This window comes from Sapajus apella, unplaced genomic scaffold, assembly GCF_009761245.1.
Source record: "Sapajus apella isolate SASKATOON/1434 unplaced genomic scaffold, GSC_monkey_1.0 scaffold3, whole genome shotgun sequence".
NCBI lineage: Eukaryota > Metazoa > Chordata > Mammalia > Primates > Cebidae > Sapajus > Sapajus apella.
The window spans coordinates 1,103,865-1,122,760 of NW_022436943.1; the positions used below are offsets into that span (position 1 = coordinate 1,103,865).

The 18,896-nt window shown below is 37.4% G+C and overlaps 1 protein-coding gene across 1 annotated transcript in view; it reads right to left on the reverse strand.

Annotated features, from left to right (window-relative positions):
* Positions 1 to 18,896, reverse strand: part of VPS13B (vacuolar protein sorting 13 homolog B) — an 823,218-nt gene that overhangs the window by 74,010 nt on the left and 730,312 nt on the right. The window contains exon 43 of the mRNA XM_032247702.1: positions 17,279 to 17,440. Within this exon, the coding sequence (XP_032103593.1) occupies positions 17,279 to 17,440 (162 nt within the window). The remainder of the gene's footprint in view (positions 1 to 17,278; positions 17,441 to 18,896) is intronic.

Sequence of the window (18,896 nt, forward strand, 5' to 3'; positions counted from 1 at the left end):
TATTTTACTTACTCGCAAAAATAATATGAAGAAAGGCTGAAATAGAACAAAAGATGAGTAATGTTACTTCTGATAAACAAAAGTAGGTGACAATCTAACTTGTCATGTGACAACCAGGGTTGAAGTGGTTCTTTCTGCACAAAATTTATATCTACAAAACATATTGACTGCATTAGAAACAAAGACAAGGCATAAATGCAGCAGCAGGCTATGGCTTCAAACTATCTGTGAAAACAATTCCTGGTCATTTGTTTTGTCAACAGAATTTGGAAAATTAACTTTCTATTATCAATTTATCAGCTTACTTTCACCTAATAGTTTTGATTGTAACCCAAATGGAGTCACTGAATACTGATTTTGGAAAGAAGGAGTCACTCTGGAATAAAAAGTGATTGTTTTAGGAGGTCAAATCTTGAGAGAGAGGATGGGAGAGTGAAAGTGAGGAAGTGGAGGGAGAGATACAGGAAAGAAGGGCGAAGAGGCAGTGAACTTTTAGGTCAGTAACTGCTATTTCCTCTCAGAGCATCAATCATCAATAAACGCCAGAGATTGATGCATAAAAGACAACGAAACAAAGTAACTGACAAGAAAGTCACTGTTTAGCTGTTTGAAATAAGGCTATTCATATGTTATATCTATATTCCTCATAGCTTTAAAACAGTGCATTGTATCATTTCATCATATACTTTATAACAGTCATTTGAATTTCCCTGGGTAAGTTAGGATATCAAATGTCACACATTTCTAGCAAACATTAATGCTTAATCAATGTTTCAACATATGTATAAGCAAGCCATAGAATCTTTTTATTATTTTTCACTAATAACATAAACACAACTCTAAATTCAAGAATTTATTGTTTTTTATTGTTCAGGAATTAATCTCTGATCAATCTCTGGCTGAAATTTACATACTTAACCTAAGAAAAGTGGAGAGAATAGTAGCCGCATTTTTCATTCAAATTATTATCAACAAAATAATGAGATGCTTAATGGGTATTCTGGGCTAAAAAAATTAAATCTAAGTGACCTAAATTAGGGAAAATGAATACACTGCACAAACATTTTTTTGCAAAAAGATTTACTAAGATGTTTCATGCATTAAAATATTTGATTTTTAAATTTTATGCATAACTTTGAATTTTTTAATCATGAAATCAGATATAAATACACACAGTTAAAGTATGAAATGATAAATAGGCTTGTTTTAAAGAGGTCATTTCAACATTATACATATCTATTGTTTTCATTCTTCTAAAGACTTCCCTATAGTTAGATGATATGTGATATGAGATAAATAGCTGCTTTAAGTCTAGAATTGTGGGACAATCTTTAAGACTATTTACCTGTGGTACCACCACAAAGGATTGAAAAGCACAGATCAAAGAACTTTGATATATACGTATATCTTCGTATACAGAAGAGGATGGACTGTCTATAAAATCTGAAATAATTCACATTTTCTTTTTTTAAAAATAAGTAAAATAAATATAAACTTAGATTGCGTAAGTTGTAAAAACAACCAGGAGATTTTGCTATGCAGACATACTCCTAATAGAATGATAATCAATGGTCATCATGCATTTGGTTCGACCCAATTATTCAGTGGAATAGTTAAGAGTATGTAGAAGAAAATAATGATGAGTAATTTAGGTGAGCTGAGAAATGGGAGCCAACAAGGTAAGAAATTGGAGAGGCTGTTAGTCATTCACATTTGGATACTCTTTGAGTCAAATTGCCAGATTTTGTTTGTTTGAAAATCAATTTTGACAAAATACAAACAATAGAGAAACCTACCTAAAGTTTGAATAAAAACTTTCTTTTAAACTGTTCTCAGATGTAACATTCACTATTCAGCAAAATTTAATGTCAAATAGAATACATGCCAACACATGTCCTAAGAAAAGATCAAGTGATTTTTCCACAATCTTCATTTTTCAGTCATGATGGCAATATGGACAGTTGCAATTATCTTTAATTTTTAATTAGAAAAAAATAAGTCAATTGATGGATATAAGAGAAATCCAAAATTTTTACAGTTATTTATTTTCATTTAACTAAACTGCCTTGCCATACTAAGAAAACATTTTTGTAAAGGTTAAATAAAGTATTTCATGGCAACCGCTGCTTCTTAGTGCCTGTATAACAAGAAATATGAGCCAGCCAAAGTTGTGCAAGTTGGTTTTCTTTCCCAGTAAGGGAATGTGGTATCTAAGACCTTGTCCTAACTCATTTTATCCCCAAGTGTAAGTCAAGCAAGTCAAATATGAACTAATGCCTGAAGGGAAGTCCCTGACTCAAGAAGTATGGATTATTTCACATTTATCTTAAAATCTGCTCTCAGAGTTCTTAAAATTCACTAACTTGGCAAGTCAGGAATTATCATGAGAAATGAAATAATTTCATAACTATGAAGTCATCCAACATTCCATGCATCTGACACTCAGTGGGCTTGGCCATGTCTTGGGCATTATTCTAACCTTTAAATAACAAGCTCTTCAATATTCTGGAAATAATTTAAAAGCATGGAAATAATAAGTGCCACAGTATAATAGGTATGCCATTGTATTTGAGTTAATGCTTTTGTTACACAGACTCATGGTAACAGGTTATGATTAAAGACAATCACATTATGTATGCTGAAATCTTTATAACATTCTTAATCAGTATTTCCCATTACTTAAAAATGGCAAAATACCATGCTTTAATAGTCCAGCTGCATTCCGTTTCTCCAAGTGCTCTGTATTAAAATTCACATTTAAAATTAGCTGGTAAAGGACCTTTATGTTTAGACAGCAAGAATTTACATTTGCAGAGCACTGGCTTGTGAAAAGGCTTTGAGTGTCTTGTAAAAAGCTTAAGAAATCTTCAGTATATTTTTCTCCAAAGCTATATTTCAATATCTGAGATTTATTGCCAGGGGAGGAACAGAGAGACCATTAGCAGCACCAGCAGCCATTCCTCCAGGCGCCTTGCAGTTGAAACATCCCCATTCTCTTTCATGCAGGCTTGTAGAAAACTCCAGAAATCAGCCCTGGAACTGGATAAAGTATCCTATCATCATCCTATCTTTGCCATTTCTTGTGAAAGACCTTAAAAGTCTTAAAATTGGTCATTTTATAAACTAGTTTTACAAAGAAACTTTGAGATATCAAGGAGAAAGGGAATTCAACCCTAAACTTCTGCCTCTGATTTAAGCAGAATGTATCTCCCAATAGAAAATGAAAAAATTTCAAATACGCTCTGTGCATTAAATACTTAATGACCAAAACTGCTAGGGCCCCACTTACTTCTACTGGTGACTTCAAAAGGCACTGTAAGCTCCCTCAGAGAATGTAAGTTTCCTGAGATCCCTGATGAAACTAAAAATACTTTAAAAGAGAAAAGTGAAGGGAGAGAGTCTATAGACTATTTTTTTTTTTTTTTCTATTTCAATTACTGCTTAAAACTGAAATAAAAATGCAGTTGATGGCGGCTGGACAGTAGTTCCTAGGTACTCAAATGGAGTAAGTGTTTACAGAATATTTTGGATTAAAACCTTTGCCAGATGGTCCCAAGAAGTGTTTACCTCACTGTTGATTTTAGCTATCTTAATGTCAGCAACAATAAAAAGAAGCTTGTTACTGCCACTTGGGAGAAAAGGCATAAACTCCTTCCTCCCCAAATAGAACTGCTAGTTGCAGACAGCTGTGCCCTACACAACAATAAGGGTGATACTGTAGATTTCTGGGAAACTATTTCCACAATTAGAGAAAGACAATATGTGGCAAATTTAACGTGTAATGACATCTACTTTAGATATATAATATTTAGTGATTACACTACATACTTTTAGTTTATAATAAACAATAAGAATTTTCATAGAATAAGCACAAAGGGCTAAATAAAGATGTGAAGAGTTAGACATACATGAAAGTTGTGCCCAACTTGAAGTATATTGTTAATAAAATAGCATGTTCCTATTTTATGAGCTTTCATTAGAGGCCATAAGGAGGCCAAAGGGGCAGGAATGGGAAAAACGGGAGGAGTGTGCGAACAAAAGCTACTCTTAGGAGCCCAACTGAATTTACAGTATACTGAGGCATATATTTTGAGATCAGTGCCTCTTTTGTGTATGTGTATATATTAATAGTATATACAAAAGTATCCAACATTATGCAAAGAATAGTGTTCATAATTTTAATATTATTAAGATTTTAAATCTATGTTATCGAGAAATCCCAAAACATATTTATTCAATGAACATTTACTGGCTGGGTGTGGTCGTTCACACCTGTAATCCCAGCACTTTGGGAAGCAGAGGTAGGAGGATCACTTGAGCCCAGAAGTCAGAGGCTGTAGAGCGCCGTGGATGTGCAACTACACTTCAGCCTGGGCCACAGAGCGAAACCCTGTCTCAAAAAAATAAAAAATAAGGATAAAGGAACACTTATATCGGCTATTATGAGCAAGATACAGGATTAAATGATATATGGAAGCATTACCTTATTAAAGCCCTCTCTGTCTTCCCTTTCATTCTCAGGAAACATCTAATACAACTTCAACTATATTCATGCCCATCTTCATTCTTTCCCTCCTATCTCAAGAATAGGAGGAGACTATTGTGGTACATTGCAAATGGCCACAAATTCTCTGCAGCAATTCTCATCAAGATCTAGTTCCTTACTGTTTGGATCTGGCTTAACCTTGTGACTTGCTCTGCGCAACAGAATGTGGCGGAAGTGAAGCTGTGTGAGTTCTGAGTCCACTTTCAAGAGACCTTGCATCTGCTCTCAATTCTCCTGGGACAGTGTTACCAGGTGAAGAAGCTTGGCTAGCTTGTTGGTGAGATCATATGGATGAGAACCAAGGCACCTGGCAAACAGCCTGCTGACCACTAAATATGTGGGTGAGGCCATTGCAGACCACCCAGCCCTCGCTTACCTCCAAGCTGACTTATCCTCCTAAGTGAGACCAAGTGAGACCCACAAAAAAACCTCTTGAGTGCACATAGATGTCTGACCAACAGACTCATGAGCTAATAAATGGTTTTTAAGTCACTAAGTGTTGGAATGGTTTGTTAAACAGCAATAAATATTTGGTATAAACTTCTTCCCATTCAAGGTCAATCCTTCGACTTGTGATCTGAATTCTTTCCTTTTCTTCCCTTGTAAGACTACATGCCATTAGTCATTCTCTCTTCTGTATCATCAATCCTCTATTTCTTTCTTCTCCTATATGAATGTGCCTAACTTTCTTCCATTTAAAATTACTCTTTGACCCTGTGGCTTTCTGTAGTTAATACATAATTAAGACTAAAACAAACAAACAAACAAAAAACAAAAAACAAAACTTCGTGATCATCTTCACCACTTTATCACTTCCCATTCACTTGTCAGCCCACTGTAGTCTGGCTTTAACCCCATGTCTCTACTGAAAGTGCTTTCCTTGAGCCATCATTGATGTTCCATTTGCCAAATATAATGGTCTCCTTTTTCAATTCTTACCTCACTCAGTCCCCTTAGGACATTTAACAACACTGATAATTCCATCCCTCTAAATAGCCACCTTTTCGGATTTTAAAACACCATTATCTCCTGGCTTTCCTGTGACATCTTGGTTTTCCTCATAGCTCTTACTTCCCCTGAATACATTCTATTTCATAGCCCAACCCCCAAATTCTGCTACTGGTCCTTTTGCAAGCTTACCTCCAAGACAGCCTCAGTAATGCCTCTTGTTATCAGTGCCTTTGTGTAGTCCCCTCTACACTGAACAGGGAAGATCTGTGTAGGATATTGCAAATAAGACAATGAATGACTTCTGAGGCTAGGTCATAAAAGATATTGTGGCTTCTGCCTTGGATCACTTGATCTGGAAGGCAGCAGCTGCCATGTCATGAGACTACTCGATTAACTCTCTGGAGAGATTCCTGTACTGAGCTCAGCGCTGAAGCCTCCTAGCAAGGGCCATGTATTTTGGGGACGAATATTCCAGACCAAATGAGCCTTCAGATGAGTGCAGCTCCATTTGATGCTTTGATTACCTTATCAGAAATGCTGAGCCGGAACTACCCAGTTAGACCATGCCCAAATTCCTGACTAACAAAACTGTGGGATAATAAATGCTTGTTGCTTTAGCTACTCAAGTTTTGGAGTAATTTTTTATACAGCAATAGGTGACTAATAGAGATTTAGTATCCATAAATGGGATACTACAAAAGCCTAAAATGTCAAGGAGGGTTGGAACTGGAAAGTGAGTAAAAACTGGAAGAACTTGGGAAGAGTGTTAGTGAATGTCTACGTACTTCAGAGAGATTATTAACAGAAACATGATGGCCCTAGAGGAGACTGCCAGCTAGGGAGTGAGAAACATGTTATTGGAAATGGGTGGAAAGGGGACCCTTGCTATGTGGTGGCAGAAAGTTTTTCAACACTATCACCTGCAGTAACATGGAAAGTAGAAAATGTGCCTAATAAACTACATGATCTAGCTAAGGAGATTTCCAGGCAGTGTTGAAGTGCCTCCTAGCTTCTCCCTGCTGATAATATTACAATCCACTAGGGGAGATATAAGCTTAAGGAAGAACTGTCAGATAAAAAGGTGCCAAGACTTGCTATTTTGAAAGTTCCTAGCTTTATCAGATGCAAATGGTGCCAAAATCAAGAAATGGCTTCCCGGCAAAGAACAAATCCAGGACACAGCCAGAAAAGCTGGATCTAAATATGAAACAAAGAATATACCTGTAAATTTTTTTTGTTAAAAACTTAGAAAGACTGAAAATGATGGGGTCAGAGAGCTATTCAAACAAAAGGAGTTATAAAACACTTATGGATGATGTCCCTCAGTAATGCCAGAAGAATCTTACAGTAGAGAAGGGCTTATCTAAAAAAGATACATGGGTGTAATTTTGTCTAATATAGTAAATCTCAATAAGAATAACAAGAGACCGATAAAGTTGTTTAAAGTATAATATAGGCAGAAACACTGCCAACTTAGACTGAAAGAGACAAAGACAATACAAAATGGAAAGAAGCCTCTGGACCTTCAAAATTCTTCCAGCAGAAAGCAAGCTGGGAAAACTAAAAGGTACAAACAAAAGCTACTTTTCATGGAAACGAATGGGTGACTCAGAGGCTGCAGCCAAGTGCACAAAGCCATGAGCAATGGAGAGCTATTTCCAAGTAGGAGTAGTACTGAGTACTAATTAAGACACTTCCAACATTTATCTGATTGAATTTAAGAATTTCTATGGGCCAGGACTCCTGTGTGTCTTCTGTTTTCTCCTTTTATGCGGGGAAATATCTACTGTAGTTATCGTGTGCCTGTTTCACCATTGTACATTGTTCTGCAGCGCCAGGTAACTCTTCTCTTAGCTCTCCTTGGGCATGCTTATTTATTCCCACTTCCAGCTAGGCACTAATAACAGGCCAAATTTGTATCTCCAGGTCAGACTATTCTTTTGAGCTCTAGGCTCTTACATCCAATTTGCCTACTCTACCTGTCCACTTGGACGTCTAGTTAGGGAAAAAGGACTAAAAAGGAACCCTTGGTTATAGAGAACAAAGCCCTTTTTACTTTAAAAAATGTTTTATAGAGGCAGGGTCTTGCTATTTTGCCCCAGGCTGGTCTCCAACACCTAGCCTCAAGCCATTTTTCCTACCTTAGCTTCTCAAAGTTTTGGGATTACAGGCACGAGCCACCACTGCACCCAGCCAAGCAGAGTCCTTTACTAGGAACTTTATAAAATGTTTTTCATGGAATATTTACAACAACCTCTTAATTATGCAGAAGAGGAAGTTAAAGCTCCAAGAAATTAAGAAACTGTTCATTTTTACATGCAGCTACCAAAACTTAGGAGTGAAACTCAGGTATTTATGGCTTCAAATTCCTGCTTTTTCTAATATACCATCCCTCCTGCCCTCCAAAGCAGCCTAAAATTCAATGTATACAAAATGGTTCTCAGGATTACTCTGTTGTGCCCTTACACCCTGCCCCATTTTCTGTCTCTCAAACATTGTGTTACTCAGCTCCCTGTCCTGGTCAATGGCAAAATTACCAACATATCACCTAAGTCTGAAATCTCAGAGTCAAACCAGACACTTCTCTTCCATGATCGATAATCAAATGCTGGTGATTTTAATCTCCCAAATATCTTCCAAACAGATCTCTATCAAGTTAAACCTTCTCTCAGCAATTTAAAGATTTTGTTCCATTGTCTTCTAGCCTCCATGGTATCTAAAGAGAAGTCCATAGTAATTTGATTGTTGTTCTCCTAATGTGTTGTAGGTAATGAGTTGTTTTCCTTTTGCTGCTTTCAAAATTTTCTCTTTATCTTAGGTTTTCAGTAGTTTCATAATGATGTTCCAGGTATCTTCAAATTTATTTTTTTCTTTCATCATGTATTATATATATATAGGGAGAGGGCGAGACCCTGTCTCCAAGTGTATATATATTTTTTAATTAATTTTTTGCAGACAAGGTCTTGCTCTGTTGCCCAGGCTGGACTTCAGTGGCATGATCTCAGCTCTCTGCAACCTCCACCTCCCATGGTCAAGCAATCGTCCCACTTCAGCCTCCTGAGTAGTTGGGTCTACAGGTGGGCACGAGCATGCCTGGCTAATTTTTTTTTTTTTTTTTTTTTGGTAGAGACAGGATCTTACCATGTTGCCCAGGCTGCTCTTTAACTCTTGAATTAAGTAACATTTTTTTTTTCCTGACTCTCATCTGTCAAGTAATTTTGGGTTATATTATAGACATTGCACATGTTTTGTTGTGGAGACTCTGGATTCTCTTATGACTATTCCAAAGAATGCTGATGTTTGTAGTTAATAGGTAACCAACTTGTTTAGACTCAAACTGGAAATTCTCATACCTGGGTGAACAGCAGCTCAGATTAGTTTACTTCTTTAAGCTTTGGATACAAACTGCATTCAGTTTGCCCCATGCATGTGTGTGGTTCAGCACTCAGCTGAACAGTTGGGCCAAGTTTTAAAATAATACGTTCCCATTTTATGGCTTTCTCCTCTCCAGGGTTTTCTTTTCACTCTCTAGCAGCCTTAGATGCTTGGGCTATTTCCCCTGGTATCCTGGGCAGAAAGGTGATAGGCCACCCCTGTTCTACCGTGACTACAGTTGTCCTCAACGCAAAGCCACAAAAAATGGGAAAGTCATCCTGCAAATTACTTGCTCAAAGTTTTGACTCCCCTCCAAAATCTGCCTTTATTTACCAGAGCCTTCAGGTAGTTTTTTGTTTGTTTTTAAGTTCTGTTCAGAACGTATTGCTGTTATTCAAAGAAATACTAGTTTCTTAGGCATTTATACCATTTAATGCCTTCTACTTTGTCTTAGCTCAGCTACTATAATCTCTCTTACTCCTGGACTATGCAGCAGTGATCATAGCAGTCTCTGCTTGTATTCTCAATCTTCTCTAGACTGTCTTCTCAAATACACTAGTAGAACTTTTCCAAAATACATCTGTGATCCTGGCATTCCACTACTTAAACCCGTTCAGTAGCCAAGAGCTGCCCATCACATATTTGTATATCCCTGAAATAGATTCCCAGCTCTTGAGAACATAACTCCTCCAGACACTGGTGTGCTGAAGCTGGCTCATGCTTGTTTGTGAAAACCAGCAATTAAGTATTCAGAGATTTGGCAAACTGGTGGTCAACCCATTCACAGCTTGAAATAAGCTTTGGAGTATTTACACCATGAAAGTTGGCCAATCCTACAATCAGGGCTTCTCCATCACTACCACTCTAAGAGCCAGTGGACCACCACATATCTCTTCTGCAACTTTATGACTGAGTGACACTGCACAAAACCTGAAATCCCTTGACCATAGCTTGCTGTTTACATATACCTCCCTGGTTCTTCTTGGTGTACTCCCTCCACTATTGTGCACTAGGCCACCCTATACTTATTCTTCAAACTCAGCTTAGCTAACTTTGATCTCTCTGGGTACATAGATTACCATACCTTCGTGCTATCACAGTCTCAAGAGAGCATTAAAACTTCTTAGCACAACATACAAGAGCCCTCATGGCTTTAGCCTATTTCCCTCTCTTGAAGCTCCACACATGGACTCTACACTGTGGCAAAATTAGTCAAATTCCCTTTCCATGCCATATTGTTTCATGTCTCTGTGGCTTTCACACATGTTGGTCCCTTTAGCTGGAATATCGCCTCCACCCTCAATTCATTGACCTAGCTAACTTCTAGGCATTAACATGTAATGCAAATATCCCTTCTGCCAGGAAGCCTTGCCAGATTCCCATCCTCATGTTGGAATTGAAACATTTCCTTTGAGTTCTCATTAAGACTTTGTTCATATCCAGATGCAATTGATTTTACTTCCTGATTCCCTTGCATTTCTTTGCTATGGCTAGTGTTTCCATTGGTCACCCCTCATTTCTCTCTGTCCTGAACTATTGCAATGATATCCTGATAGATTGATAGATACTGGTCATGTCTATAATAATTTGTTTACTTTTCTGGGTTCCTAAATAGACAGTAAGTTCCTCACAAGAATGTATATAGTTACATGCAATAGATAATACATGAAAATTTACTGATTAAAATATGCATGTGAAGGAGACTAAATAAACAGCTACGGAGAAATAATGGCAGACAGGAGGGTCTGTGAAAAGACTGAGTTAGGCCTTGGATGCCAGATAATTTGGATATTCTTTAATAAATCATAGTGTAGTCTGTGATGGTTTCTGGACAGAAAAGTGTAACAATCAAAGTATTTAGGAAAATTACTTGAGCTGTAGTCTGCAAGATAAATCAGAGTTTAAAGAGGGCAAAACTGTTAACTAAGTGAACAGCTGAGGAAACTATTGCAAGAGTTTGTATGAGAAGTAATAAAGATAACCCCTCTTGATATATCATTACACTTGCTGCTGTTCCTAAGAGTTAGTATTTGAAGTCCCTTTTAGTCGGTAAGTGAATTTTGGGCAGTGGGGTGCTTAATGTCTCAAATTTAATTTCTTTGCCCTTATTAAGAAGTTGAAAAGTACATAAAAATGTGACAAAAACAGAAAAATATCACCTTGGCTGGGTGCGGTGTCTCATGCCTGTAATCTTAGCTCTTTGGGAGGCCAAGGCAGGTGGATCACAAGGTCAAGAGATCGAGAGCATCCTGGCCAACGTGGTGAAACCCCATCTCTACTGAAAACACAAAAATTAGCTGGATGTGGTGGTGTGCACTGGTAGTCCCAGCTACTTGGGTGGCTGAGGCAGGAGAGTCGCTTGAAACCAGGAGGTGGAGGTTGCAGCAAGCCACTGCAGTCCAGCCTGGTGATGGAGTGAGACTTGGTGTCAAAAAAAAAAAAAACAAAAACACCTTAACCCAACATTCAGAGGCAACCACTGATAACATTTTGACATGTCTTTTTCCAGTATTTTTTATGCATTTGCTTGTGTGTTGCTATGATCACACTGTATACATAGAATTTTATATTCTGCTTTTCTGACTTATATGGTAGGTAGCACTTCCCCCATTCCATGTAAAAATGTAAAGACCCCATAATATACCTATAAGATAGTTTTATAGATAAGCCATATTTTACTTAACTCCTTAAAAGTGAACATTTTGTTGCTTTAAATCTTTTGTGATAAACTGTAATAAAGTTTTTTGTATAAAAAATCTTTGTTTTAATTTGCATTCTTTCCAGAGGGTAGATTACTATTAGGAGGCTTAATGGGTCAAAGTCTATGATAATTTTAATAGCTCTGAAGTTTCTTACCCAATTGCTTTCTAGAAATAAGCAAGAAGGATCATTGTTATGTCATTTTATGTTTTTATCACGTTGTCATTGTGCTGGCTAAGTTTGTCTTTCATGTTAAAATACTAATGCAAATTGAGGCTGTGATAAAAAGGCTTTCAATATGAATTAGACAAGACATATAACGGAAATAAATGCTTCCAGAATGGATTTCCATAAAAACGTGAAAAAAAAAAGAAAAAAAAAAGAAATACAGTACCAATTCCATTAGCAACTTCAGTATGTTCAAAAATATAAATCCTGTATTACTTTAAAGCAGAGGAGGCAAATTTTTTGCTTGGAATAGTATTGCCTTTATCTTGTATATGAGGATTATGCATTTGAATAGTGTCTATTCATTTGCCCTTTCTAAACAAACTAACATGCATGTATGCATAGGAGAACATTTGAAAAATTTATCAGCTTTGCCAATGCAGAGTATTTCTTTGTCCCCCAAGTCTGCTTTTTAAGTTTTTAAATTGTTATTGTGGCAACAAGAAATGCGCTTTTTCCCTAAATATATATGTATACATGGATTATATAAACGAATTTGTAAAGCATAGTAACTAAGAATTACAGTCTCGTTAATAAAATTGACAACTGGCTGGAAGTACTAAAAGATAGTCAGATAGTCAAAACCTGCTGCTTTCCCTTTTAGACAAATGAAAAAATGACCAGATCTCATTTTAAAATATGGTTACATTCAAAAAGAAACTTTCTGTTATACACTGATTAGGACCAGAATGAGTATAATAAAAAATATTTTACTGTTATTTGGTGAGTACAGGTTAATGACATAAAAGTTGGATTTAAACTATCATCTGTCATTTCTCAATTTCTGGAACTTGTACCAAGCTTTCAAATGATAAGAATACCAGTTATGTCAGAGTGAAAACAATTTTAAATCAAACCTTTAGTCTACTGAATTTTATCAGTTGAGAAATCTTAAAGCAGGTGTTGGCAAACTTAGGCTTATAGGCCAAATTTGGCATGTAGCCTATTTTTAGATAGCCTGTGAACAGAGAATGGTTTTTACATTTTTAAATGGTCAGACAAAATCAAAATAATATTCGTGATGTGTGAAAATTGATGAAATTTACATTTTATTGCCCATAAATACAGTTTCATTGGCACATAGCCACACTCATTCTTTTACGTATCACCTATGGCTGATTTTACACAGAGTTGAGAAGCTGCAACTGACTGTAAAATCCTGAAAGCTCAAAATATTTACTATCTGGCCCTTTACAAGAAAAGTTTGCTTCCTCTGCTTTAAAGTAATATAGGATTTATATTTTTGTCACTATGTGTCACTGTTTAATGAATATTTCCAAGGTGCTCATCAAAATTAACCTTGTTATTTTTTTTAAGATGGGGTCTCATAATATTGCCCAGGCTGGTCTCGAACTCCTGGGCTCAAATAATACTCCTGCCTCAGCCTCCCAAGTGGCTAGGACTACAGGTATGTGCCACCACACCCTGCTAATTTTAAAAATTTTTTTTGGTAGAGATTGGGTCTTGTTATGTTGCTCAGACTGGTCTTGAGAAGTTCTGGCCTCAAGTAATCCTCCTGCCTCAGCCTTCCAAAATGCTAGGATTACAAGCATGAACTATTATGCCTGACCTGCAGTTTTAAATATCTGGTATTTTTTCATGAGCTTATGAAACTTCTGTTATATTCACTTTGGATAAATGTTTTTTTTTTTTTTTTTTTTTTTTTTGTTTGAGGCAGAGTTTCGCTCTTGTTACCCAGGGTGGAGTGCAATGGCGCGATCTTGGCTCACCGCAAACTCCGCCTCCTGGGTTCAGGCAATTCTCCTGCCTCAGCCTCCTGAGTAGCTGGGATTACAGGCATGCGCCACCATGCCCAGCTAATTTTTTGTATTTTTAGTAGAGATGGGATTTCACCATGTTGACCAGGATGGTCTGGATCTCTTGACCTCGTGATCCACCCGCCTTGGCCTCCCAAAGTGCTGGGATTACAGGTGTGAGCCACCACGCCCGGCTGGATAAATGTTTTATTATTTTTCATAGCTCTGTCTAGAGCCTACTTCCACTTGCTTGATGGTTTGATTACTACAATTAAGTCAATGGTAACTAGAATCCTACAATTCTGAAAAAATGCATAATCCAAAAATTTATACATGTTTGAGGCTTAAAGCAAGTGTAAATCCTCATATACAAGATAAAGGCAATACTATTCCAGGCAGTTAAACCAACAGTGCTCTCAATCAACCAGAAAAGGAAGTTAAACAGCCTCTACATAAATCCTGTTAGTTGGTGGAGATGTCACTATAGCTGGTTTATCTAAATTAAACAAAGCTTCCCTTGACTATGAACTGCACATACTGGCTATGTTGTGGGGAAACATTCCATAAACTGACACTTCTAGTCCCTAGATTCTACTTAGCATCATGTGACATACTTCTTTGAAGATCACTCCCTTTCTGGTTACTGTTCTCGTCCAACCTGATCTAAAGTCTACTGAATTGGAATATTTAAGGGCCCTTTGTGATGGCATCTATGATTCCGTGCAGCTGAATATGTTCAATTATTCCCTAGGAAATAGTTTTCTTCTTCCTTTGTTTGTTTAGGCAAGAAATCATTGTGAGATATCCAGAATGTTAAGTGATTCTACCCCAGAGCATGTGTTAGAAACTATAAGGAGCATTTTATGACTTTCGATTCTAAAAGGTTTGTCAGCTTTAGATTTCTAGAATTGGTTGTGTCCATGTTTCTTTTCATCCTATTGGGACTTACTGTTGTTAGCAACCTCTTGTGTGGTTTTAAGATATCTTGACCTCTTTGAAACCTTTCCAGGTGTCACTGCCACTTTCTTGATCTCTGCAATGTTAGTTACATTGTTTAGTGGAGTTCAGTTCCATGAACTTTAGAAATCCTCCCTGAGACTATGAATTGACTAACACCCAAGGTAGTATAAACATGTAGACACAAATGTTCCTAAAACGAAGCTTGCTGGGCAATGCCGGATATGACTTGGAGTCTGGAAAAAGGAATATTTTGCTCAATTGTGCATCTATGACAAGCTCCAGGTGCAGTTTGAAGTTGAGTGGCTAGTTTTTCTGATCCTCATGTAGCCTCTCGTTAGAACACAGCAGAATTTGCAACTGGGAATGTAAGGAATTCCATGAAGACCCTCTGGACCCATTAAGGCTTCTGGCTTCAGAGGGTCCTAAAACACACTTATATTAGCATACAGAAATATAGTAAAGAGACACTGTTTTTTCATAAATATCCTCTAGGTTTTAGTCTTAAGAAGATTATAATGACTGCAACTTATTTAAAAAGTTGCATCCAGAAGATGCAGTTACAAATTTAAAAGAAAAAACAAAGTTTATTAGGTTTCTGTTTTATGTTTACAGTTTGTCATTAAAAAGCTCCTTTTATTTTTGGTAATACAGTTAAGACTTTGCAAGGGTTCATACTTGGGCTAAGAATCCCCCTATTAGTTTAACTTTAGATGTGGCCTACTATTTCGGTGATTTCTTAGCCCTTCTTTTCAAACTTCACAGGTTGGCTATTCTAACAGACAAATCATGTTGCCAAAACCTAGGGGTGTGAGACAATGTCGAAGTGACACTGTACTGAGAATCAAAAGATAAGGAATTCAGTCCTAACTCTACCACTACCTAACATAACATTTCTATTTGTTTCCTTATCTATAAAATATGCATAACAAATAATACAAACTGCACAGGAATGCTGTGAAAATAAAACTTGTATAAATAAATACAAAAAGGCCTTGAAACAGTGCAAAGGAGTGTGAAAATGAAAGGTGTGCTGGTGACAGTGGTTGTCTATTCATTCGTTCCTGCTGACACAGAAACTATATGTCTGTAATGTGAAAACTGCTGCTCCCCACCCTCCTTAGCCAGTGGTTATAATCACCCTTCCCATCCTGGCTCCAGTGTCCAGGGAATTCCAAGAGTCTCTGAGGGATATGCAAGCTATGCATCTTCAAATGACTATGGAGAGTTATGCTTCCTCTGCTTTGCTTTCTAACAGCTAAGGCCTGGAGCTTGCTGTGTGTGCAACAGTAAAGTGACTACAGCTATAGCATACAATTACACGTAACTGCAGCTTCTCAGAGGCTTCTTTCCTGTCCCTCGTAGTTCATTGCTGGGAATGCAACGACAATGGAAACTTAGAAGATCTGAAAGGTTATACAGCAAATATTACCACAAGTTATCTCTAGGTGGTTGGTATTATAGGTGTTTTTTGTTCAGTTTTGTCAGTGTACCTGTATGCTCTTACTTTTGCAATCCATAGGAAAAAAAATTTAAAAATAGATTATTTTGAGACAAATAAAACACCTTTTAAGTATGTTACAAGCGGAAAACAACTTAAACACTTTTAACACAGACATTTCTCAAGAGGAAAATTAGAAAACAACGGCATGTGATTTACCCTAAAAATATGAGTGCAATACCGTATCAGACAAGAAAATTTTGAAAACACTTTTATGAAAAAAAGACATGTATTTCAGTGTCCTGCCAGTTAATGTGAAGTAAATATATTCAAATAAGAAATGCTGCATTATAACTACTTTTCCAAATTGTATACCAATAGTGCGGCAATCTGATGAAAAAACAAGTAAGAAATCACAATCTAGCTACCCTCAGATGGAGCTCGAGGGATAATGTATTCTGAAGCTGGTCTAGAGACCAGATGGGAAAACTTGTTCTCTAATCTAATGACTTTCTTTTAATCACAAGCAGGCAGTAGTTTCCTTATTACCCGGAGCTTAAAAAATACATTATTCTTGAGAGTACTTCCTAGGATTTCTTTTGCTCACTTAAGACTACATCTTTGAATTTAATTCATCTTCATATTATCGCTGCAGGGCACATATCCCTAATTATTCCCATCTAAAGGGACAGGAAAATGAAACTACACTCCTTGGAAAGCAGACATCTTTGGTATGTCTTTTCTCAGTGTTCCCTTGGACATAGTTTGTCATTGTCCACACTGCATCACAGATGGTGAGCTGTCTTTGGAGGGCAAGGCCTGTGACTTACCTGTCTTTGAATTCCCAGTGCCTAGCACGTGCCTAGTACCAAGGACACACACAGAAAAAAAATGTGAAGAAACAAAGAATAATAATACCCAACACATAATGTTTACGTATTAATGTCTTATACATATGAATTCACTTAGTCCTTAGAACCCTATGAAATAGGTACTACTTTTATCCCCATTTTACATATGAAAAAACTGAAGAACAGAAAGTAGAGCAAGGTTAAACAGAGCTAGGATCCAAACCTGGCTCTCGAGTCAGCCTCTTCATCACCACACCCTGCTGCCCCCCAAGTGCCGAGCTCAACAGGAAAATGCTCCATTCCAAGAGAAGCGTGTGCTCCCATCTCTAAACCCTCTTGGGTTTCTCTCAGATGTAGCTACACTGTGTGGTTCCTTTGGAGGCTTGGGAAATAGCTGGACAGGCACACAAGTGCAGAAGAAATGAATCCCCAACCTTAACAATGGCTGTTTGTAAGGGTGTTTCTCAAATACCTGTGGGGATTTGTGAGAGCGCCAGCTGTACTGGTGACTGTGGAGACTCGCCAGCAGAACATTTTCATCAGTATCCACCTGGCCAAACCGCAGTGTCTCCTGTGTGTCATTACAGATCACAAAATGGCTGAAGACCAACTCTTCTACCTCAGGGCATTTGTTCTGAAAGAAAAAGGATACGAAAGCCAATGTGGATCAGATTAATTGCAAGATGTTTGGCAGCTGTCTGCCCAGTGGCGATTGTTACAACACAGAAACCCTAAAAGATCTGTTGTCATTAGCTCTGGTATACAAAGTATTCTATACTGCCAGGATAAGCACACACACAAAAATACCTTTAAGAGATTTTAAATGTTCCAAGAATGTGTTTTGATTTATACTCCCTCAAAATAAATCATACACACTGAAGAGTAAAAGAACAATGCGATCCCTCAAACTTTTAACATTTCTTAAAGTGAATTAACATGCTCCAAAGAGTGCGATACTGGGTAGTGCACGTTTTTGAGCAGAGTACTGGAGGCTAGAATTACCATGTTCCCGGCCTTCTAAACTCAACAATCAAGACCAATTACCAAAGCCACAGTTTGTACCCTACAGAAAGTAAGAATCATTTAGGTAAAACATCCCCAGATCCCTTAAGAGGGAGGGTGGATATGTGTGTGTGTAAATCTGCTCAGGGAGAGATGTAAATAAAACCATAACTTTCCCTCTATTGTTAAGAGGCTGAACACACAAAACAGATCAACTCCAGAGTCAGTGTAAGCCAAGTTGCAGTTTTCATGAGAAATAATGTTAGTTGAAACAGTTTTCAGTATCTGTTTCAGTTAATAGTCATCAATTAGCTAAAATCCTTCATTAGTCAGCTAAAGTGCAGCAAATTAATAATATATTCATGTGTTGATACCTCCTTTCTCATTTAATGGTGTCTCCACTGGTTGCTATTATATTAAAACAATGGCAAAGTGAAAAAGTATTTCCGTGCTTACTCTTTTATCACTCTGGTTAGGCTATGGCTTAAAAACAATAAATATACTTTTGGTAAACTAAAACAATGCTAAATAAATTACTTGAGAATATAAGAAAAAAATCCTAAGTAGCTAATTAATTTGCAGATAATGGGAGATAACATGTAAACTGATGCTTCTCCAGTTGGCCTCTATTTCCAGGCTATGTATCTAAATAACGTCAAAATGCCACACTCCATCATTTGCCACTTTACTAAGAAGTGGGGGAGTAAACAGAGATACAACTTAGAGGCACAGTGATTCAGGTACACAGGAGGCATGAAGCCAGCTAACATTATTTCTCATGAAAACTTCAACTTGGCTTACACTGACTCTGGAGTTGATCTGGTTCCAGACTACAGATGAATATATCTGGAATCTGGCCTGGGGCATGACCAACTTGTGCCTATCAGGGTACAGACTCATCTTGGGAAACAGAATCTACTCCTAGTCATCCAGAATGCCCTTGAAGTAGGTGGGCAGGCTCCATGCTGCAGGTGGTTAAGTGGCCCTGACACTTCTTCTGGAGGCCCTTGAGGACTTCTAAGCCCTCTTGCTATCATCCATATATTCCCACTGAACTGAACCTTAATTGACAGTCACACTAATCACCA